Raw genomic sequence first — 24,839 nt, forward strand, 5'->3', positions numbered from 1 at the left:
GACTCAGAGGACTATTCATTGACCTCGTTTATACATTTTGTGGTGCAGTGGCACCGGGAATAGTTGTCTCATCATTCTTCGTTTCGCCAGATGTTTCAGCTATCTCAGCCACGGTCATGTGTTGGTTCTGTCTCTTCTCTTTCTCCTGAAATTCATACTAGATGACTGTACATATATGCTTGTACTGCAGTAGCAGAGTATGAATGTAGAGTCATGAAGCTCAAGACAAATGGAAAACTGGAAATACGAGGTGGTATCGGAAAGTTCCCGGACTGCTATCTCTGTAACTGTCTCAGTAAAAGATGAGAGGGGAGGCCGACTGCATCAGTCTGCCAAGTGACACCGCGATGTGAACACACACTGGTTTTATTTGAGTGGTTTCCGAATTCTTGCTCGTTTTNCTCGTTTCGTTTTGTCTGTGATGGATGGCAAAATTGAGCAGTGTGTCTGCATCAAGTTTTATGTGAAGCTTGGTAAATCCGCTACCGAAATCCTTGAAATTCTTTGTGAGGCTTTTGGAGAATGATCCTTAAGCTGGGCAGCAGTTCTTGAATGACATTCACGTTTCAAGGCCTGTTGAATGTCAGCTGAAGATGACGAATATTCTGAGCAAACAGTCACCAAAAAAGAAAAATTCAGAAAATGTTCAGAAAGTTCTACAACTCATCCACAAACACCATCATCGAACAATCCATGAGCTCCTAGACACCGCTTGGATCAGTTATGGAGTTTGCCAGGAGATCTTAACAGAAAATTAGAATGTGCACTATATTTCTCCTTCATCATGACAATGTGCCTGCACACACATCCCTGAAAACAACAGAGTTTGTGAGTAACAACATGGTTATCGTTCCCCATCCTCCCTACTCACTGGACTTAACCCCTGTGATTTTGCTTTGCATCCCAAATTGAAAATGAAATTCAAGTGTCGACATTTTGAAGCAGTGCTCGATAACCAAAGGGAACAGAAGTGGGCCTCTACAGCATTAAGGAAAATGACTACCATGGTGTTTCTAAAGCTTGCAAAAAAATAATGGGATAGCTGTATACGTTCCCAAGGAGACTATTTTGAAGGAGATAGCAGCAAAAATTGAGCAAGTTTTGACCTAGTCAGGGAACTTTCCTACAGAACCTCATAGAATGGCCTGACAATACCTGCTCCATGTCACAGCAAACAGTTCCCACCCTTTCTGTTCCTAGAACAGCAGAATCTTGGTACAGATAAGATCCTGTTATGTTACATGACTTGAGTTCACTGTCAGTGAACAGTAATTGTAACCGTGAATGATTGTACTTGGAAATGTAACAGTGTCCTCACTATGGCAAGTAGTTCTCGTCGGGTGACGCAGTAGTTTCTCTTTGCTTTGTTTAGCGTCTTGTAGTAAGATATGACACGCTCCTGTACGTCCTGTATTTGAGAGAGTACTCCTCCAGTCCCGAAGTTTTTTGTTTTTGTTTTTAATGCTAGTGGGGAGGGACTAAGTCCCTTGTACTGCGGCCACTTCTGGCCTATTGTAGCAGCCCCAGATGATAGGTGAGGGTGATTGTGGAGCAATTGGCGGAGTGAAGATTGGCACGGGAAACCGAAGTACTTGGAGAAAACCTACCCCAGCGCCACTTTGTCCACCACAAATCCCACTTGACCAGACCCGGGATCGAACCCGGGCCGCCACAGTGGGAGCCAGCAACTAACCACTTGAGCTATGGAGTGGCCTGTAATCGTGAAGTTACATGCATCTGTGTCCACAACAAACCTCTCACCTGGCTTGGGGCAAGCACATAGGGCTCCCTTTAGTGTTTGGAAAGTGGCCTCCACCTATGGAATCAACTGGAAGGCTTCTCTTCCGTTAGTTAAACCGCTAACTAGACTAACAATGTTGGAAAAACTTGAGATAAATCGCCTGTAATACGTGCATAGGGCCAGAAAGCTTTTAATTTCACATTAATAAATCTTAATTTCTAATGGTAAAATTCCTTGTATGGGGTTCAGAAACATGTGAAAATGTATATGTATATATATATATACTTAAATTAAGCTGGTTACACTAGATGGAATTAATATTATCCACTTAAATACAAATTTATAAACTTCTTTCTCGTTGTGGAAGTGGGGTAGATTGAATCAATCGGTATTTCGGCCACAGATGGACCTAGCCCCATGTGAAGACGGCGCAGTTTGTGTCGATGGTGTTGTAAACCCAAACTAATCAATGTTCCTCTGTGTTCACTCTGGTTGAGAAATGTTGCCATCTGTCAAGGATATAAATGATAGTGAATTAATGAAGAATCAATGCTCTGCTATAAACATAAGCTCGAAATTTAGCTCTTGATATATTTTTGTATTTTGCACGTTTTATCAGGTATTAAGATTTCGTTGGGTTTTGTAAGATCGGGGTGGGGGGAGGCGTGAGTAAGGTAGGGTGAAGTCCCTGTATTTAACTAATTAAGCACTGCACCATGAAGACGTATGGGGGAAGGGATGTATAGATCAACATTATCTTGACCTCGGCACTAGTTGGAGGTAACCAGTAAGCTTAACGCCCTGACCGCTTAACCCCCCATAAAAAGAGCCCCCGGTACCCACTGTATAGGCTGGGTGGGCCCAGAGCCGGTCTGGACGACGACAAGAAGAGAAAATTCTTGCTCTTACCGGGACTTGAACTCCAACCACTAGGCCGTTCATTCCGTAGCCAGTCGCTATACTGACCGCACTATCCCGGTTCCCTGTGAAAGGAGTGAGTAAAACAGTAAAATCTTAGTGTAGACGGTCCTTCATATTGTGATTGTGAGCATTGTGAAATCATGTAGTCTGGTTAAGTGCATACCAACGTTTTGAGGGAATATATAGCTTCCATTTAGCCTGTGCCTGGTGAGGGTTCAAGCCGGCGAGCCCCCTCTTCTGTTCTATATTCTGGAGCTCAGAAGATCAGGGTATACAAAGCAGAAACAGATTTGCCAACTGGTTGGCATACTACGTCTGGACTGTACTGTCCCGCTTTAACGAAAGACCCACATACGTTCGAAGGATTGGATTGATCTGGCTCAGGATAGTACAAGTGGATTATCATAAGCTGACAACGACTTGGACCATTTTGTGATTTGTGTTGATTTGAATGCTAGTCCATCCATAATATCTTTGTTCCTTTTGCAGTACCCAGCTATGTTTTCTTACTTTGAATGGTGAGTTTTATCTCGGCAGATGAGATTTTGCAATATTTTTCATGTCTGTTTTCAAAAAAGGGAATTCATGATAAGTGTTACTATTAAAATATGAGGTATGCAACACAAGTCAGGAGCCATTTTCTTTTCAATGAAACAATTTTTGTTTCAATGACATGTATGTATGAGGTTTATAAATGTGCATTGCGAGTATGTTTTAACCCATTGGCGTGGTTTGATGTGTATGTTTCATCAGGTATTTAAATCGTCTGGGGGGGGTTCGACGTGTATGTTTCGTCCAGCTGCACACCTATGTTATAACGCCCATAATAATTGATGGTTTTGCTGTAGATTGTTAGATTTTTCGCTGGCCTGTTGTCACAAGAACAGAGTATACTAAGCCAACGAGTTTAGCTGAGCTAAGTCATCGTTACATATGCCTGTCTTGCAGCAAATTCGTGTTGCTTCTGGTAGCGGTTTCCTCATTCAATGGCGTATTTTCTTTGCTATGAAGGTATAAACAGCAGAGACGTGATATGTGCTGTGTTTATAATATCATATTGCCCTGAGCTGGCCACACTAACACACTCAATTGGAATTCTTAGAAGAGGGATGTCCAAACATTTATTCTTGCCAGATCGATTGATTTCGCACAGTACAAAGGCCCAGTTCTTAGAAAAACGCCACAATTTAAGGCAGAACACTGTGGTCACCCCCTGAGACGATACGGATGTGTGTGGGGGAGGGAAAAGGAACTCATTCCTTCATGTATTATCGCTCCAGTTGACTCCATTTTATCGTACTGACCTTGGTGGTCGTTTCGAGGGATGACCATAAATATTTTTTTGAGCCAGCTAAGCTCTACTTTCGTTCACTAGATACCAGACAGTTCTTAGAATAACTTCATGAATTCTGTGGTCACCCCTACGACATCTCCTGCCGCCAAAATGGATGGAATATCAAAGGCATAGCAACAACCCCTTGTTATGATAACTCGTAACGTTGAATTTACTGCAGCTGACCTGACTAGCTTTACTGCTCACGGAAGGACATTTCCTTGAACTATACCCCTCACGGGGAAGAGGGCTAGGCCGCACAGAAGCTGTGTGGTTAAAAAAAAGAGCAAAAGAAAAGATACGCAATATCGGAGCGATGAATGTGGGGCACCGTTGGGTTACACGAATGCTTCAAGGCCTTCCTTACACTGCTCAAATAGATACAGGGCGCTCATATTATAAGGTAAGGTTATAAAAACCATCTTTTAAGATCATTTTAGTGAAAGTTTCATGCTTCAAGGCGTACCATTCACTGCTCAAATACTAAAAAACCTGCTTCCATTGAAGATATAAAGGGCGCTCATATTATAAGGTAAGGTTATAAAACCACCTTTTAAGATCATTTTAGTGAAAGTTTCATGTTCCTATCTCATAGAATTTAAGAACAATGATGAATAAATCATTTTCGAGCAAAATTTAAATGGCTGGCTGAATATATTACCGCAGGAGACGCGGCCGCGGAATTTAAATGACCGCGTCAAAGGGTTAATTTCAGTCACTGTAATTGACTACGGGGTTTAATATCTATTTGAAAATATTTTCTGTACAATAATGTATTTGTATATGTATATACACTCAAGTGCCAAAAGTAATGGGATAGCAGGATGTAAATTTATTTTTAGGTAGTGCACCGTCCCTGCCCAGAGCAGTATCAGTTGTGAGGTGTTTTCTCATGAGTCAGGTTGAACACCGGCCAGTCTGCCCATGGCAAGCCGACGTGAATTATCGGAGTTTGAACGGGGCATGACTGGGTGCCAAGCGGATGGGACATTCCATTTCTGAAGTTGTGCGGTCATTCAACATTACTCGATCCATGGTGTCACTTGTGTACCGGGAATGCCTTGTGGAAGGCATTTCCACCCACCGTGGACAGCGCAGTGGTCGACCACGGCTGCTTAATGATCGTGACCCGCGGCGTCTAGTTAGAATTGTCGGTGGTAACAGACAAACGATACTGGCTGAAATCACATCCACATTCAATGCAGGAGGTACCAGACGCATATCCAGCAGGTCAGTGCAGCGTTCTTTAGTTTCCATGGGATATGGGAGCAGAAGACCGACCAGATTGAATCTGTTAACACCACGACACCGGACACAGCGCCTCACCTGGGCTTGTGACGTCCCTAATTGGACCCTGGAGGATTGGCAACATGTGGCGTGGTCCGATCAGTCACGGTACCAGTTGTTTCGGGCGGATGGTAAGGTTCGAGTGTGGCGCAGACTCCATGAGGCCATGGACCCCAGTTGTCAACAAGGCACCGTGCAGGCTGGTGGTGGTTCCATACTGGTGTGGGGTGTATTCACGTGGCATGAGTTGGATCTGCTCGTCCACCTAAATGCGTCATTGACCGGTGACCGCTACGTTACACTGCTTGTTGACCATTTGCAGCCCTTCATGGACTTCATGTACCCCCACAACGATGGGATATTCCAGCAGGACAATTCACCATGTCAACGGACAGGAGTTGTCCAGAATTGGTTCGAGGATCATTCTGGAGAGTTCCGACGAATGGTGTAGCCACCACGTTCGCCCGACATGAACTCAATCGAGTATTTATGGGACGTGGTGGAGAGGCCCATTCACACCCAAAAATACCAGGGGGCTGTCGGCATCTCTCCAGAAGTCTTCTGTCCACTTCTGGAATCGATGTCACGTCGAGCTGCTGCACTTCCCCGGACTAGAGGGGGTCCTACACAATACTAGGTACATATCCCATGACTTTTGGCACTTCAGTGTATATACATTGTCTCCCATCTCTATGATTCTCATTTATTGTCGGGATTTTTCTTGGCCTGTAATAATCAAACACTAAATAATGAAATAAAACTGCTGATAGAATATGAAAGTGTAACTCAAAAAGTTTTTGCTTCTTTAATAATAGCTGCAGAATAGAACCTGCAACATACACGCATTTAGTGGCACAAAAGGTATGAAAACTATAGGCCAAGGAAACCCTCCGTGGCAGTAATTCAGAGTGCCCCATATATTATCTCAGTTGAATTTAGTTTTTTCTGCATTATCCTACTGCATACTAAGATGGTACAGGTATTACATGCCTTCTGACTTGAAAGTAAAGTTTCAATTTCAGTCACTGTAATTGAGTAGAGGTTGGCTGAAACATTTGAAGAAATTTTCTGTGCTACTTAGGGCAGTCAAAATGTTCCTGGAATTCCCCTGCAGACGGAGAACGAGCGATAAGATAGCACACACATTGTTGTGGTGGGGAGCTCAGCATGTCTGCTCGCAGGCGCAACAGGTTTCAGTGTGCAGTGTCGTTACTGTTCTGTTTGAATTAGAGAAAGTGGTCATTCGGCGCAATGTCGCAGTTCGAACATCAAGTTCATGTGCAATTTGGGAAAATCTGCTTCAGAGACGCTATCGGCCCTACAGCAAGATTACAGTGATACTGCACTAAAGAAATCCGCAGTTTACGACTAGTTTTCCCGGTTTAGGAACGGGCAGAAGACGTTAGAGGATGACCAGCGCAGCGGGAGACCTTCAACATTCAGAACCGAAGAAATGATTGGAAAAGTGCGATAACTGATTCGGTGTGATCGACAAATAACCATCGTGGAGTTGGTACTGTTACTGGCCATTTCTGCATGCAAGTTTTGCAGAGGTTCCGCGATGTGGTTCAGAGGAAGCGGCGCGACAAGTGGCAGGGACAGTGGTTTCTGCATCATGATAACGCACCGAGCCGCACATCGCATGTTGTGCAGCAATTCCTCGCCAAGAAAAAGATACCTGTCATCACTCAACCACTGTACTCTCCGGATCTCGCTCCGAGTGACTTTTGGCTGTTCCTACTCTGAAATTGAGCCTCAAGGGGACACGTTTCGCAACCATGGAGGACATCAAATCGAATGCGACGGCTGAGCTCCAGAAGATGCCAGAAGAAGCCTTCCACTGCTGCTTCAAACACTGGTAGGATCGATGGAGCAAGTGTGCGCGCGCAAGGGTCCTACTTTGAAGGTGATTTTGTAAGCGTTCCGTATGTCCTACAATTAGAGTGCTATACCACTACCATTCAGGGAACTTTTTGACTGCCCCTCATATAATGTAGTACATTACATTCCCATCTTAAGATATGTGTTATTTCAGTTCATGTTCAATTTTTCTGCTTTATCCTACTGCATACTAGGATGGTAAAAAATTAGGTAAAGGTGTACCTGTAACAGACCGTGGAAGCCTATGGGGTTGTGAGACAATCGGCTCACAGTTGGCGGTAAGGTTGTCAGTCTTATGCACCGACCGCCCTTTCCCCCAGGTATATTCCTGGTACTCATTTCTGTTAGAGGATGAGTCGACCCCAGGGCGATTGTGCGGCTAGAAGGGTTAGGTAAATTGAAGAAATCCAATGACCTTATCAGGATTCGATCGCAAAACCTTCCGGCTTGTGGCATAGTGCCTCAACCAGCTACGCTACCACGTGCAGGATTTTCATGTCACATGCCCTCAGACTTGAGTGAAATAATATGTAGTCTACAAGGTCGTCCTCAGCTAACTATGCAAGGTTACTGCATCATAATACTGTCTGGGTAGTTTGTGACCGTCGTTTTGCGGGGGCGGGCGGTAGCGACGCGTTGTGGGGTTAAGGTGGCCGCAGCTGCTCGCTGTGAATCGCCTCCTAGTGACTCCGAGGAAGCAGGCGATGACGTAGCCCCACCTTTCGTTGCTTAATGTCTGTGATGTTCCGAAGTATGTACAGAGCGCCACTCAGTTGGGGAACGTGAGACTACCACAGGGCCGTTAAGTGGGTCTTGGATCCTACAAGGCAGTCGACAAAACTTATGAACACTTACACTTTATTTAATACTTCGAATTTACACCATTGTTAGTAACAATTATTATGGCTATATACAGTTCTTTGTTCCCCTTTCGAGAACAGACACTTGCAGGCATCTTTACAGTTCGATTACCAGGCTTTGTCTGCTTTTCTAACAAAGAATTGAGCGTACCACGCCACTAGCAGCTTAGTATTACATCATCCAGTAACTGGCATTATGATTGGCTATACACCAGGGGAGTACAGGGCTAACTAACTTATGAAGCTTACATCATGTCTCACCAGATAGAGGGAGAGTCCCTAATTTATCAGCTTCATAAGAAGTCATTCGACGTTGAATGATTCCCACTTACGCAGCGTCTACAAGAGCGCACAGAATGCATCTGTTGTAATGAATGTACCTTGCTGTGGACACCACACAGTTGCAGACTGCGGTGCGTAGTTTTTTGTCTGCAATGGAGCGAGAAGCAAGCGTAGCATTCGCCTCCCTTGTTTATTTCTACAACAGACGTCACGACGTTCGTTACAATGGACGCATTTTGTGCGCTTGTGTAGATGCTGGCTTAATATTTGGGTCATAGCGTAATGCAGTGCGTGATGACTTACGCAATTCCACAATTTATAATTTAAATTATGTTGAAAATACAATAAATATACATATGTATACATAAATTAGGCAAAGTACATATAGTACATATTATATTACAAAAAAAGGAGTAATCGGTTACAATCTCCTAAGTAAATTTTGTTTCTGTAATGAAGTGAAATGAAACATTTACTACATAATCAATCGCCTTAACATGAATGACTGTATGTATATTTTTACACTTATACAAGAAAAATATTTATAAGTAATAAAGTTTAACAACTGGAAAAACTCTTGCAAACTGATCTTTCTTATGACCCATTATAACACACTTGTGTTTGTTGATTAGTTGTTCGTAGCACTTTAAAACTGATTAGGATATCAAATGATAATGTTTTCACTAAAATTCACTGTCTTCTGTGGAGGTTCGCATCTCAGTTAATACTTAACTATGTTCGTCATGAGCGTACTTGACACAACATCCTTCGTAATCACTATGTTATTATTATTATTTACTATCACTGGAATGTTCACATATTCCACTTTACTAACCGATAAACTGAAATTTTTGGGTCTTATTTCATCATCCTTTCTTTTCATTATTTAGGTTACATTTTACGTTATCATCACATATTTGTTATACATGTTAACTGCGTTGACTTACAGTTATGTACATATAGCCTCTCAGCATTATACCTGTTGTCATGAGTAGGTCACCTTATGTATACGTCAACTATAATTTCTCTTTCATTTTCATATAAAACAAAAACTTGTATCTGTTGTGTAAGTTTCATCAACTCAAGACTATGTAACTGTATATTACCTCTAAAGTTCTACAGAATATACAAAGTTTCTAAAAAAAAAAAAAATCTAAATTCTAAATATCTGTCGTGCATACGAAAGTGAACCAGAATGTCATCCACGTAAAAGAATACAAAAGTCTCAGTGTTATTTCCCAAGTTAGCTTAAAAGCTTCAATTTCAAATAAAAAATCTCGAAACAAGTCATATAACTAGTCCCATCAAATCTTCTGTAGCAGTTCTTGCAGGGGAGGTGTGTGCTCATAATCAGAGATGGTATACTGATTAACTTATGAGCATCGATATACATTCTTGGCTTTTATCATCTCGTTGTACTATTGTAAAAGGGTTCAGAAAAGAAGAGTTTCCAATTTCCAAAGTATTATCTTCTACAATTTGATCCAAGCTGGCCTTAAAGCAAAAGGGATGGGCGGCCTATATCCCACTATAGGGCGATCGGTTTCCACTTGAAACTTATAACTGAACAGCTTACATTTCCCTGGTCGGGAGGTCATATTATCTGTATATTTAATTAACAGGTGGAAAAGTTCCTTCTTCTGCAATGCATCAAGATTAGAATACTCATTGACCAGATTAGGTAGACGAGCTTCCTGTAAAGACCTTGTATCTGGCACACGTTGTGGCTAGGAATCGTGGAAGGAAAGTAACTGGTATTCCCTTAGGAAATTCAATTCATAGTCTTGCGAAGCGGCGGCATTGTCATTACAGTAGCCACACCCTGGGCTAACTTCGCACGTAGATAATTGTCGCTCACGACGGAAAAAAAAGGCATTCTCAGAGTTTCATTGTAGTCTGAGAATCCTCCCTGGGCCTACTCGCATGTAGATCATAATCTTATTCGACGGAAAAATTACAACCATATTCATCCTCCGCACTATGGACGGAATCGTCACCTGAACGTTTCGGAGAAGATACTGTTGTGCCCATTTTCTTAGTTATTAAGTATGATTTTTGTAAGATTGGATGCTTAGGTTAAAATGCCAGATGGCTGGCCGGAAGGCAAGGAGACAGAGTCGCGGCTGACTCTTCGCATTCCTTGTCAGTCGACTGAATTGTCTTTAGAAAAGACTGTTTATGCATCAGTGGAAAGACCCGGTCAGGTTTCGCATCGCGCGACAAGGCATGTCCGGCAAGTTGCTGACCTCAGGGATTTTGCGACTTGAGGGAAAAAAAGGTTGAATCTTGGATTTCAAGGGCAGATGAATATGTTTATAAATTTAAGCAGTTAGTGGTCGAACTTGAGTGAGAATTGCTTTTGAAAGGAAATTGTGGGAGACCTACGAACATAGTTTAGCTTACAGTAGATACACGTTGGCCCTTTGGCGTGAAGCATGGCTCGTGTGGGGGAAATGGAGGTTCTCCAAGCACAGATGGAGGAACTACGGGTTCAGTTGGAAACCCTCGGAACTGGGGAGGCCCAAAGAGGGCAGAGCAAGGGCGTTTCACTTGTAGCCGGGATAAAGGAATGGATGGGGAAAAGTAAGGGGAGATCTGCATACGAGTTTGTAACGCAGACAGAGACATTGGCCAAGGTAAGTGGGTGGACTAGCCACGATAAAGCTTTCATTGTTAAGGCCAAATTGCAAAGGTTGGCCCTGCAGTTCTTGAATGGAAGGGAAGAGCTAGGCCGAGATGGATGTTCCTACGAAGTTCTGGGGCAGGCACTGATTGAGAGGTTCAGTGACACGCTCCCTGACCAGTATTACTATACTAGACTACAGGACGCGGTTCAGGGGAAGAACGAAAGCGCGGAGGAGTTCAGTGACCGTTGTAGGAAGATGTGTCTAAGAACCATCAAGGTCAACGACGAAGAGACCCGACATATAATTAATGAGGAGGCAGAACGTAGGTTGTTGGCAGCCTATGTTCACGGTCTTAGGGGCATAGTAGGTCAAAAAGTACAATTCAGATGCCCAGCACAATGGAGCAGGCGGTGAGGTTAGCGGTCACAGTAGAGAACGTGGAGTAACACAAACAGCTAACCGAAGGAGTCAAGAAGGTATTTACCGCTAGGAGCGACGTTGAATGTTTCCACTGCGGGAAAAGAGGGCATTATGCTAGGGATTGCCAACAAGAAACCCCCTCCATGACATCAGGTTGGAGGTCGTGGCGAGATCAGAGCTCTAGGTGGAGGGACCCAATCTCCCGCGACCTTCTGCTCACTCGAGGAGGTAGAGGAAGGGTCCGATCTGGCAGGCAAAGCTTTCGGGGCCCAGCGCGGCCTTGGGGCCCACCTGAGGACACTCGCTTGTCAGGCATCCAGTGCTTCCATTGTAATGAGTTTGGGCATAGGCGTAGAGACTGCCCAAAATTTTATCGAGCTGCCCAGCACCCAAACGGTCAGGGTTCGACGTCCAGATCCCCAGCGTCGAACCAGCAATAGAGTGCACGACAGTAGGTTGGTCGCACGTAGGAATTACCGGCCCAGAGTTGTTGATAGAAATAGAAGGAAGCATCCAGCAGGTGTTAGTAGATTCAGGGGCCAGCCTGAGGGTGATGAAGCCGGGAATTAATACATCATGTATTTGTGCTACACGGAGAGCCGCAAGAGGGATCACGGGAGCTAAATTGAAAATAGTAGGAGCGCAGTTGATAACATTTAGGGTGGGGAAAAAGATGTTTACCCACGAGTTTTTGATAGCCCCCCTAGATACGGAATACAGTGGTGTTCTAGGGGCTGATGTTCTCAGACGGATTGGGGGGGGGGGTATCCATTTACGAACCGACATGCTAGTCCTACAACGGACACACCATCAATTATTNAGGCGGTGTGTCACAGTCCACCTCCATGCCGGACGGCACAGAGGATGTCACCAGCGGGCTTGGCCAGCCCAAGGTTGACGCCGTCAGGTGGACCGATTGAAGTACCTACCCCAGGGTTGAGCCCGGGAGGATCCTGTATAGATTGTTGGAACGTGGTGGCTCAGGAGCCAATCGTCATCCCCCCGTTGTCTGAGGGACTGGTAGTAGGGAAAATAGAGAAGAGTAAANGGGTGGAGTTGCCCCGGGAGATATTAATTGAGCCCTTGGGATTAGGTACACCGGGTGCGTACGTGGCTCGAGTAGTGAGCCGGATTTTTACTGCAGGAGAATTGGAGGAAATGCAAAGCCTAGGCGGAAATGATAGGAAACCTGGTACCAGTGGAAAGAGTGCGAGGGTCGATAGGGTCATGACCGTACGAGAGGATAACGGGGCTAGGTACTGTGTATTAAAGGTGTTGAATACCCGTGGTCAATATTTGGAGTTGGGGAAGAATGTACGCTTGGGACAGGCCAAGCCGCTGAGGGAGATTACACCCAAGCAAGCAGGAGTTGATTTTCGCTACCCGGGGAGGAAGGGAATGGCGGACCTTTGGGTTAGTTCCGTTAGCACAAGAGATGCTCTGGAACTCAGAGAAGTAAGGGAGAAACTAGAGCAGAAGTTAGATCACTTGTGCAAAAAAAAGAAAAAAAAGTCTTGTTACCAGTGCTTGAAGAATATTTAGATTTATTTTGTAACGGCAGCACACGGGTGCTACCCACTACGATGAAGGGCTATCACGAGATTTGGACAGGGGACGCCCTGCCGATTAAGAAGAACCCATATCGTGTACCCTATGCATTAAGGGAGGAGATGAGACGCCAGGTAGATGAGATATTGGCTAAAGGGGTTATTACTCCCTGCGCATCTCCGTGGGTGGCGCCAGTGATTTTAGTCCCCAAGAAATCACTGGATGGAATTCCAAAATATAGATTTTGTACCGATTTTCGAGGGTTAAATTCAGTGACGAGTACACCAGTATACCCCATACCTGATATCAAGAGCAACCTCTCACTTATGGCGGGGAGTAGATATTTCATGTTATTGGACATCGAAAACGCGTATTGGAATATTCATATATGTGAGGAGGATAAGGATAAGACCGGATTCGTCACCGCATTCGGTAGTTTTAGGTACGAGAAAATGGCCTTTGGTCTTTCAGGCGCCCCTTCGACATTTCAACGTGTCATGGATGCCATGTTGGTGCGGTTGCGTGACATGGAGGTACTCGTATATTTGGATGACCCACAATCCCATCCATCAGACGAAGAAAGTTCATGCCTTAGACTGCGCGGCCACCGTGATCGGCGCCACATGTCAGTACACCAGCGCAAATCATGAATCAGATGAAATTAAGTCAAGCTGACATCCCATGTAACTTGACATTGCCAATTCCATTGAGTGCGGACTACCATAATTTATCTAAGATTTGAGGTATTCACGGCGGTGACTATGAAGAATGCCGTCTTCTGGGATGTGGTGCTGTGTAGATATTGTATTAACCGAAGTTTCGGAGGAATGTATAGCCTCCATCTTCAGGGTAGAAAAAAAAGGGAAAATTCGCGAGCGAGGAACCAGCAGGTGCTGACAGACCATAATTTAGTTTTAAGAATTAGTAAAGTTGATGTATTTTTAAAGGGAAGTTATTTTATGTAATTCGCCTTCTAAAAATCAGCTGAAATACAGTGTGTACCATGTTTACCCTTTCTAATTAAGATGACATTTTTTTTTTCCTTGGCACTACAGCCCCAGTGGGCCTAGGTCTACCTCCATGAACTTCTCCGTTCAGTTCGGTTTTTCTAGATCTTACACATATGGTAGGACTCCTTGGGCGAGTGATCAGCTTGTCGCAAGGCCTCTACCTGTAGACAAACACAGAAAAACGCACACAAACATCCATGCCCTGAGTGGGATTCGAACCCACGATCTCAGCTTCCGAGCGAGCGAAGACAGTGCATGCCATAGACTGCTCCACTACCGTGACCGGCAAGATCAGAAATACTGAGTTTAAATTTACATTTATATTGCCAGAACGTGAGTGTTTGTTAATGGATATCACAATCAATAAGTTCGTGGAATGGCCTCAAAGCGTCGTACGGGAATTTACTGCCAATATGTTTGAGCAATGTTTTCGACACTATATCAACGTTGACAGAACTGCATAGCGGTCAACGGCAACTATTTTGAGGGCCGATGTGGATCTGCGTAAGTGTTTGTGAATACCTTTTAATATGATGCGATAAAAACACATTCCACGAACTTAATGACTCTACCACGCATATAAACAGTATTATGCTAGGTTAATGGTAGACGACTCCAAGGAATGTAAACTGATAAACAACAACCATCGACTGTGCAAACAAAATTACCCTGTGCAAGTAAAGCATTTAGATGAAGAATGTGAAGCCGAATTGCTTCAGTCCATTAGAAGCAGACCTATCGGTTCTGAGAGAATGGCAGAACAAAATCAAACACTGTGGATCAACATACATAATAATAAATGGCTGTATGTTGTTCTGCGAGTCGATACTCTCACTGTGCTGTGTTCAGGACAGGAACAAATTGACATCATGGTAACAAGTCAGGCATTCGGATTGTGAATGTCCACCTGTGTGACATACTGAAATTATATTTTTCTCCCCCCCCCCCCCCAGNTAATGAAGATATGGCAGTGGCTGCTGCAGGCAGCCACTCTATGTCCGAAAATATTGCGGTGTCAGAAAAGCAAATATTTATGCATAGCCTGCATTTGTTGTATAAGGTGCTCCTTAACATGGAATTATAATCTTATATAACTGATGTATTGAAATGTCATCTAAGAGAGAGAGAGAGATTCATTCATATTTCCTGAACGGGATTTGGAAAATAAGAAATCCGCATATATTCGGAAAGTTTCGGAAACTCAGTCAGTAGGCGAGTTGCAATTGGGATTAAATCTGATATGAATCTTGTAATGATGTGTTGCAGGTGGAGCAGTATTATAAATACCTAGCCGTAATATTCCTCGAATTGACCTGGGTTATCATGGATGGAATGGTAAGTTCCTTGACAGCTGAAGTTCTACTTACCAAGCAACACTGCCTCTAGGCAATGGGCCAAATTAAAGAACAATTGTAATTCATTTCCTGGCAACGTCAAAGATTTTTCTGTTATCCACACCGCGAAGACTGGCCTTGACGACCACCCATCCTCCTGTCCGGTCCGTAGTAGTACCTCCTTTACATGGTATTATAAACTTATCTAACTGATGTATTGAAATGTCTTCTAAGAGAGAGAGATTCATTAAAATTTCCTGAACACGATTTAGAAAATAATAAATTGGCATATATTCGGAAAGTTTCAGAAACTCAGTCAGTAGGAGAGTTGCAGTTGGGATTAAATCTGATATGAATCTTGTACTGATGTGTGTTGCAGGTGGACGAATATATAATACAAGGTCCGTATAAAAAGTATCGGGAAAAATCTTACCCTTACATGACTGTACACCGCACCATGCTCGCACCGCCCAGGCGTGGTCATGGGGGTCTAACCTTTAACACGCACCAAGCGCCATTCGCCTGAGCGCATTCGTAGAGGTCAGGCCGTGTTTTCAGTGGACCCCTGTCGAGTGAGTCGGTGCAAGCACAGAATAACCACAAAACTACTAGTTTTGGACGACGAACAATCCGTGATTGTGGTTACATCACCATCTTTCTATCCAAGGTCATTTAAAGTAGATAGATAGAAGTGAAACATACAACCGAGAGAATGATGTGATGCGGTTACAAGTTTGTACACGTGCGGGATGGCGATAAAAGATGACAGACACTTAGAACATACTTAACGATATGATACTCTGTAACCCCGCCTATTAACCTTAACCTTTCATTATCGTTCCTCTTTAAATACATGCCACATCAACATCTCTCCTCAATCATGTATTACCACGACACTTGTTGCCACTACAAGTCAGTCTGCAACTGTTCTCTCTGTTGGAAAGAGTTCGCTCAGTGTCCAATATCAGATTTGTGTGCAGACAACACCCAGCGTCTACAAGCTTCTGGTGTTCTTCTTCCACACCAATCTCCGTTCGACGACGAAGAAGATACAACATACAACATTGGCTCTCTTCGGGTAAGAACCACAAATGTCATTAGTTTGGACAGATCAAACATCAAACAAATCACAATGGCCAACATTCACAACTCCGGCAGGCAAAACAATAACTCTCCCTCCAAGGAGATATATTCTCTTTGGAAATATGCTCAGCCCGATGACCCCGGAACTTCTACAGGAATATTCGGCCCACCTCCGAGAGCATCACACACTATCGACAGCACCCGAACCATTGGCACGCCTAAACTCACACCTCCAAGTTCTCCAAGTTCACATCAAGAACCCACCACAATCGGAGATGAACCTGATAATATCTCTCACCAACACATCCAGCAGACCAGTGCGCCAAGCAATTTTCCTAGCAGCGATACGAATATTCGGGATAACACCATACACGATGGTGATACAGGAAGGATCAACAAAAGAACCTCTGTTATCGTACTCAACAAGCGACTCCGCTCATGTGATAACAGTCCTCCTCGAAACCAAATTAAACAAAGAAGAACTTCTATCAGCAACGCAACCATCGATGGACATCTTCAACACTCAGATGACGGAACTCCTTCGCCACCATCGCCCAGCATTCCTGCAGACACAACTGGAAACAATGATCCAAGTGGAAGCTCTCCCATCCTCCTCCAACCAACCTCAGCCTCTACAGATCTTTACTACACATTCATCCTCCACAAAACAACCTTCGACGCCCTCCCACCAACATCAAAAAAATCCCCAACATTCGCAACATTTGACCACGGAGACCACATCCACATCATCTTCTCCGTCCGTCACTCAAACAACGTATCCCGCCACCTCAACTCCATCCTATCTTTCCTTAAGACAGGCTTCTCTGGAAATGCAGAAGCTCATACAAGCCTTCAACTCATCCGCTACACAACCAGATTCATTTCATATCTTATCCGTAAAGGTATCTCAACATTCAACAAATATGGAAATAAATCCCTTTCCATCATCAAGCCAATCCTAGATGCGATTGCAAGATACGATGTCACAGACTCTTCTCCAGACAACATGCCATGCCAACAATATGTCGAAGAAAAAAAAACAATCATCAAGGAGAACCTCACCCAACGTACGTTCTCAATTGATTACATTTCTAATCTCATTGTCTCTAACAAAATAACATCTTATGAAAATTTTCAACGCGTTCTCCCAACCGACACCAAAATCCAACTTCTTAAACAGTTGGGCTATGTTGGCCAAAATATAATTAAAACACTAATAAAAATTCACAATATCGAAATCTTGCAAAACATAAAAACAAAACACTACTATCAGTTGATAATTGATAATTTTCAACTCGATAAATCCATCCCATCCAACGTCTCGTGGCTCAAACAAGTCTTCCGATCAAACGCCATTAGTGTTTCCAAATTTTTTGCTCATTTCCTCCTCATACATTCCATGAACATTACAAAAATAAATTCGTTTGTCCTCCAGGGACCAACTAACACAGGAAAGTCTCTGCTCATGAACATCCTACTATCAGACACCAAACCCACAAGAATTGCGTGGGAACGAGACAAATCCAACTTCCACTTGGATCAGCTTCCCAACGCAACAAGTGTCATCTTTGAAGAACCCATCATCGACCAAACTACGGTCGGTACATGGAAACTGCTACTAGAAGGAGCCCCCATCCCCACCGATATGAAACACGCGGACAAGGAGCTCATCAATCGTCTACCGATTTTCATCACCACCAACCAAGACATATGGAATTGGGTCGGTACAGACGACGTCAACCCCATAAAACAGACAATTTTCGTATTCAACCTCAAGATAACGATATCATCGCTGATTTCACAGCAAGCACAAATCCCACAACCTCCACACATAATCACAAAACACGACATATATGCATTATTCCTACATCACCTTCAATACATCCACGAAGAATATACAACTCTACTCACAGCCCTTCCCATCTCGGACACTACAAAACCATTCACCACCACCCAATACAACGACCTTCAAAACTTACAAGTGCAACTTCTATTACAGGATCCATCCTAACCTCTTCATCAACTTCGATGCCCCATGATCGATGGCTGATTCCACATCAGAACAACAAGATCGCCCCTACAAACGACAAAAAGTTGGATCTGATAGGCCAACTATGGGCCAAACAACACACATCGTCGAACAAGATGGATATGGTAAACACATGCACAGTGAGATATCAACCATACCAATTCCTATCAAAACCACCCACATTCACGGAGAAATATAAAGGTCGACATTTCATTTTGTGATTCCTCCACTTGTGGATATATAATACCATACCATCTCCTACAATTCTGGATCGGACTCAATGAAAACGAAAACAACACAATGAAATCCTTCAATTCCCTTCTGTCGTCATCGTATGGAGTCACGTGGCATTCATTTGACCTCTCCATCTACAATCAAGCAACAAAAAGGAAACGACTTCTCACACAGGGTGCCACAACATACGAAACTATCAACTTCGAAACTTCTCAAAACCTCATGATCCTAACTGACGTCAACAACACACACACACCATCCGTCATCTGGCCCGACGAATTCCTCCCCCCCCGGCCATAAAAACACATCAACCGACCTACAATCAGGCTCCTTCTTTTGCAAAATAGAGGAACTGGCAACAGGTCATACCAAACACTTCCAATTCACACCAGAAAAATTACCATCCTCTTACGTCTGGCAACTTCCCAAAATAGAAAATACGGGTATCTTCTGTGACCTCATGTTTCCCGCCCGAACAGAGGTACGCCATCAAGTTTTGTGTTGGACTGGGGAAAACGGGTACAGAGATGTTGGGCATGATTCGCCAAGTGTTCAAGGATGAAAGCATGTCACAAACTGCAGTTTTTAAGTGGCACAAGCTCTTCAAAAGTGGCCGACAGAGTGTGGAGGATGAGCCCCGCGGTGGACGGCCGTCGTGTGTGTGACGTACTCAATTCAGACCATCGGTTAAGTGTGCCCATGATTGCAGATCGTGTTGGCATTGATAAGATGACGGTGCACACCATTATCACTGAAGATTTGGCGATGTGAAAGGTCTGCGCGAAACTCGTCCCGAAGGTCTTGACGGACGACCAAAAGCAGAGACGAGTGGCTGCTTGTGAAGACCTTCTGCAACGCGTTGAGGAAGACCCCGGCTTTCTGGACGTCATCACGGAAGACGAAAGTTGGATATTCAAGTACGACCCGGAAACAAAGCTTCAAAGTTCCGAATGGCACACTTCGGCATCACCTTGTCCAAAAAAGGCGCGAATGAGCAAATCCAGAATGAAAATCATGCTCATCGTTTTCGTCGACGCCCAGGGGGTAGTCCACTACGAATTTGTACCTGAGGGGCAAACAGTAAATGGAGCTTTTTACCTGGAAGTGCTAAGAAGAATGAAGAGAAGGTCAATCGGGTGAGGCCAGCCATCGCCGGAAATTGGAAATTGCATCACGACAATGCACCCAGTCACACCTGCTCCAAGGTGACCACCTAACAAAAAATGGCATCGCGACGGTACCCCCAACCCCCCTACAGTCCCGACTTGGCACCAGCAGACATTTTCCTGTTCCCGAAAGTGAAATCCTCCCTCAGAGGGCACCATCATGGGACCCTGAGTGCCGTCAAAGAGGCTTGCACGCGGACCCTTAAGGACCTTCCGGAATCCGCCTACCAGGGAGCCTTCATGTCGTAGCAGCGCCGTTGGCAAAAGTGTATCGATGCACAAGGGATGTATTTTGAAGAATTTTGAGGCATTGTAGCAATATCTGAAATAAATCTATTTTCCCGGAACTTTTCCCGATACTTTTTATACGGACCTTGTATACAGGGTGATTGACTAGGAGCTTCCGCCACTTATGGAGCTCATTTCTAAAAATATTTTGAGCAAAAAGTGTCATATAAACCTGGGCCCTATACTCACTATTTACAGAGTTACGTTTGTAATTGTAAATGCACTACTGTGAACTGCGCGTGGTCTTCGCCAACGTAAGCACGTGATGTGTCTGCAGCCGGTTAGTAGCGTAGATGCAGTTAGTGCTCATGCAGTGTGACGGTTGCCTTTGGTTGTGAATGTTGTGTTACAATGCCGCAAACATTTTCCACAGAAGAATACGCCGATATGATGTTCATTTTGCGAGTGTGTGACGGTAATGCTACTGCCGCTTCAGCTGAGTACCACAGTACTGTGGTACCCTAACCGCAGGATTCCGAATATTAATATGTCAAGCTGACATCCCATGTACACCTTTACACCTTGTTCAGGTGTGGTGCATAGAGCAACAAGAAAACCTGTTCTCACCCTCTGTGGATCCCACGACCACAAAGAGGAGGGAAACACAGGCTAACGAATTGGTTGCAGAGAATTACTATAGTCTCTTGAAGATGTGACACACCTACTTTGCCGAATATACCCTTCAGAACAACTACAAACCAACTCTGATATTTTCAGTGACATTTTCCACGATGGCCGTAATCTCCCCCACCCCTTATACAAGAACTGGTGCTCGAAACAAGTTCCAAACAGAAACAGCTGTCCCCTGCTTGCTGTTGTGATGCCTCCATGACCAAACTGATTAGTGCCGACATTCTAGAAATATTCTCCAAATTTAATCTACTCTTAAATTCTTTGTCCAAGTAATTTTTATTTGTTAGCGTCACCACCAAATGAACTTGGTTATTCGTCTGGTGTTGAGAAGGTATTTTCGTGAAAATGACATATCAAATTGAAATCCTTTATACGGTTGTTGGATAATCATATACGGAGTCATTCGCGGCAATTTCTGCAAAGGCCTCGCGAGTGAGCTGAAAATGGAAAGTAATTTCTCAGGTAACCTACTGACACAATTCCACATACCTACAGGTGAAATGATGGAAGAACCTCAATTTGTTGTGTTGTAATAAAGGATAAATCAGAATTTTCCATACGCTGTTTCAGATGGACAACATTGAAGACGTGGTACAAGGGATGAATCTGAATATGAATTTACTGACTGGTAAGTAACCTATTGTCATGTGTTAGTGACTAAAAACTGGGTTTGGATTGATTACTGGATTTACTGAACAGTTTGCAGTTAATTTGTGTTGATATTGTATTACAATTAAATTAATTCTTGTTCACTTTTCAGTTAATTTGTATTTGTATTGTACTGAATTTCAATTCAATTTGTAAAGTAAATCCTGCCTTAAAGGGGTCTGTTTCCGCGTATTCAGGTCTCCATCTTCGTGATCAAGACTGATGTTTAAGTGCAAAAGACTCCACCATTCTCCAGCAATTTCACAACTGTCACAGTTTGAAGACAATCAGAGAGTAGTTTCCCTCACGAGAAAGGAGCATATAACCATACCAACTAATCGCCATTTCTGCAGGAAGTTTAATGCACGCAAATATCAGATTATATAAGAAAGGGTCATGTCATACAAGACTCTAAGGAGAGTTATTATCTGTAATATTAGTTATCTTGTAAATGTTGCAGTAACTCCACGAATATTAACAGGTAATCATCAGGGGCTACTTTGGGCCCTAATCCCCATTGGGTATGTACAAATTCAGAACCATCACACTGCAGACATTTTATCAAAGTTGTCCAACTTAAATGCACTAAATCTATATACGTGATGCTATCAAAAAGTTCCCGAAATTTGAATTCTGCACGCGAATGGTTATCAGCATATCGAAATACCGCTAGACGGCTCCCCACACACCCTTCTTGAATCAGTGTGGCAAGCGGCGTCGAGTTGAGTGGTTGGATTTATTGTTGGTGAACGTATTTCCATTGTTGTGTTTCCGTGAGTTTGCAGTTTGGTGATGGCTGACCCGAGAGAGCAGTGTGTCTGTATACTGTTTTGTTTTAAACTTGGGAAACCCGCTGCAGAAACGCACCGAATGTTGAAGCAAGCTTTTGGTGACAACAGTTTAGACCAGACACAAACTTACGACTGGTATAAGCATTTCATAAAAGGCCGAACATCGACTGATGATGACGATCGTTCGGGGCGGCCGTCAAATGGCACCACACCAGAAAATGTTGCGAAAGTCAGGGATCTGATTCTGCAACATCGTAGACAGACTGACCATCTAAGACCTCTGTAACACCTTGGGACTAAGTTACGATACATGTCAACGAATTTTGTCAGAGGAACTGAACACGAGGAGGATTGCGGCGAAATTTGTGTCACGACTGCTGCAAAATGAACAGAAACAGCATCGCTTGGAAGTCTGCTGCGAACTTTAACACAGATTAAAGAGGTTCAAAACTTTCTCTCGAAGGTTGTCACTGGTGACGAAAGTTGGGTTTATGGCTACGACCCTGGAAGCAAGCAGCAATCGTCGCATTGGAAGAGCCCTTCTTCACCTTGGCCAAAAAAAAAATGCTCGACAAGTCAAGAGCAACATTAAGTCCATGTTCATCTGTTTTTTTTTTATACTGACGGCATTGTTCATAAGGAGTTTGTCCCTCCTGGTCAGACAGTCAATAAAAAGTTCTATTGCGATGTTCTAAGGCGTTTGAGGGAGGACATGAAACATCCAGAAAATTTGATAAAAACAAGATGGCAGTTGTTCCCCACCCACAGTACTCACCAGACTTAGCTCCATGCGACTTCTTTCTCCTCCCCAAGATGAAGATCTGATTCTCAAGCAAAGTTGAAAAGCAACGGCGATAAAGCATCTCCTTGTTTTAGACCATTCTGGATAAGAAAATTATCAGACAAATGTTTACCTATACGGACATTTCATTTAAATCCTTCTCTTCTCAGACACTCGAAAGTATGAATAGCGATTCGATAAGCTCGCTCACACACGGGAAGCAATATTTGGCAATTTTAACTTTGCAGAATTCAATGTAGTTCAATCACGAATTCGACAGTATGCACAAAAGTTACCGATAAAAACACGAAGACTTAACTCAGGTTAGTCGTTGTCTCTGAACACATGCCCGGATATTCCCTCAATTAGAAAATTATTACATTCTCTGATGTACATTTAAATCAATATGCGAATTCTTTTATGGTAACAGAGAGATGTTATATATAATTAATTATACTTGTCTTGTAAATGTTAAAATAACTTGATAATATTAACACGTATTTGTTTCTTTTCAGATGTAGCCAAAATTGGATAGAAGCTACAATTTTTTTCAATTTTCCCTTTAATGTATTTCAAGTTTAAATTGTATTTTAAAGTTATTTGAGTTAATGTTTTAATTTCATTTCAATTAGTTCCTTTTCCAAGTTCAATTGTGTTTAAATGTCAAATGTAGTTATTTCGTGTTTCAAATTTAATTTAAATATAATAAAAATTCAGTAAAAATTCTTTCTTGTTTCTTTTCAGATGTTTTGTTTTGATACAGCTGCCAAAAATTTCGGTTATTCTTCAATTAAATAAAATTTTAAATTATTCTTTCCTTTAGTTACTGTTCAAATGTTATTTAAATTAATTAATTTTCCCTAGTTCATGCTGCTTAAAATTACATTTTAAATGCAGTTATTAGATGTTTCCAACATTGATAGCAGCACAATAATTTTCTTTTCAATTTAATTTAAAAAATATCCATTTAATTGAACTATTTCTAAATTTTTCATTATTAATATAATATAGTTCATTCCCATATAATTAAATTGTTTCTTTAATTTTTCATCTGTAATCTATAATAGAGTTCATTAAATTTCTGTAAAAAAGTGTTCAATTTTCAATTAATTTGTATTTGTATTGTACTGAATTTCAATTCAATTTGTAAAGTAAATCCTGCCTTAAAGGGGCCAGTTTCCGTGTATTCGAGCCACGAGACCAAAATGCATGAAAAGATTCTGCTTGTGTTCTGGTATTGCAATAATTTTACCAGAACACAAGCAGATTTTTTTCATGCATTTTGGTCTCTTGGCTGCCTCAATTTTCACATAAGCCTTATGTTTATTTATTTTTATCTTTTATTATGTGCACATCCCGGTTTATTTTATCTAATACACCTTCAACACACATATATCAAAATGATGTAAAGATTCGAAAAACTGCAGATATTTGATGTACAAAGGAATGATTTAATGTCATGTTTAAAAATCACATTAAATCATTCTGTTGTATCTCAAATTTCTGCAATTCCTCTAATCTTTACATCATCTTGATATCTCTTTATTCTCCAATTTTCATCGCCATTACGTCAACTTATATAATTTTAAAACAGTGACCCTTTTAAGGCAGGTTTTCCTGTATTTTCCTTTTGTGAACCTTTTAACGTCCGAAGTGCACCGGTCGGTACAGTGATGAATATATTTCAAATAAATGAGGTACACCGATTTGTGCAGTCGGGCATTGCGTGCACACTCCTCTAGCGGGGTTTAAATTCCCCAACTGAACGGTGCATTTCGGACATTAATTAAGTGTTAAACAAATTCAATGTATCAATAATTCACTTTATTATATTATAAATAGTTCTGTATTATTATAGCCAATTTATTATAAAATTATTAAGAATAAAAAATATATTGTGTTATATACATTTTGTACAACACTGCATTTAAATAAGCAGATA

The 24,839-nt window shown here is 42.6% G+C and overlaps 2 protein-coding genes across 6 annotated transcripts in view; one reads left to right on the top strand and one right to left on the bottom strand.

Annotated features, from left to right (window-relative positions):
- The window catches only part of LOC111862339, a 24,722-nt gene extending 1,170 nt beyond the window's left edge, over positions 1–23,552 (top strand). For 2 of the 5 annotated variants that reach the window (XM_023847640.2, XM_033750627.1), the window contains exon 2: positions 15,177–20,103. In XM_023847640.2, the coding sequence (XP_023703408.1) occupies positions 16,098–18,338 (2,241 nt within the window). In that variant the 5' untranslated portion in view covers positions 15,177–16,097 and the 3' untranslated portion in view covers positions 18,339–20,103. Of the gene's footprint in view, positions 1–15,176; positions 20,104–21,247; positions 22,224–23,412 lie in introns of those variants that run through there. The other 3 variants (XR_004512787.1, XR_004512786.1, XM_033750628.1) reach the window with 3 other exon arrangements.
- The window catches only part of LOC111862341 (calcium-binding and coiled-coil domain-containing protein 2), a 59,569-nt gene that overhangs the window by 21,293 nt on the left and 13,437 nt on the right, over positions 1–24,839 (bottom strand). The window contains exon 3 of the mRNA XM_033750629.1: positions 2,651–2,724. Coding sequence (XP_033606520.1) covers positions 2,651–2,724 — 74 coding nt within the window. The remainder of the gene's footprint in view (positions 1–2,650; positions 2,725–24,839) is intronic.

Source organism: Cryptotermes secundus, unplaced genomic scaffold, assembly GCF_002891405.2.
Source record: "Cryptotermes secundus unplaced genomic scaffold, Csec_1.0 scaffold408, whole genome shotgun sequence".
NCBI classification, from domain to species: Eukaryota; Metazoa; Arthropoda; class Insecta; order Blattodea; family Kalotermitidae; genus Cryptotermes; species Cryptotermes secundus.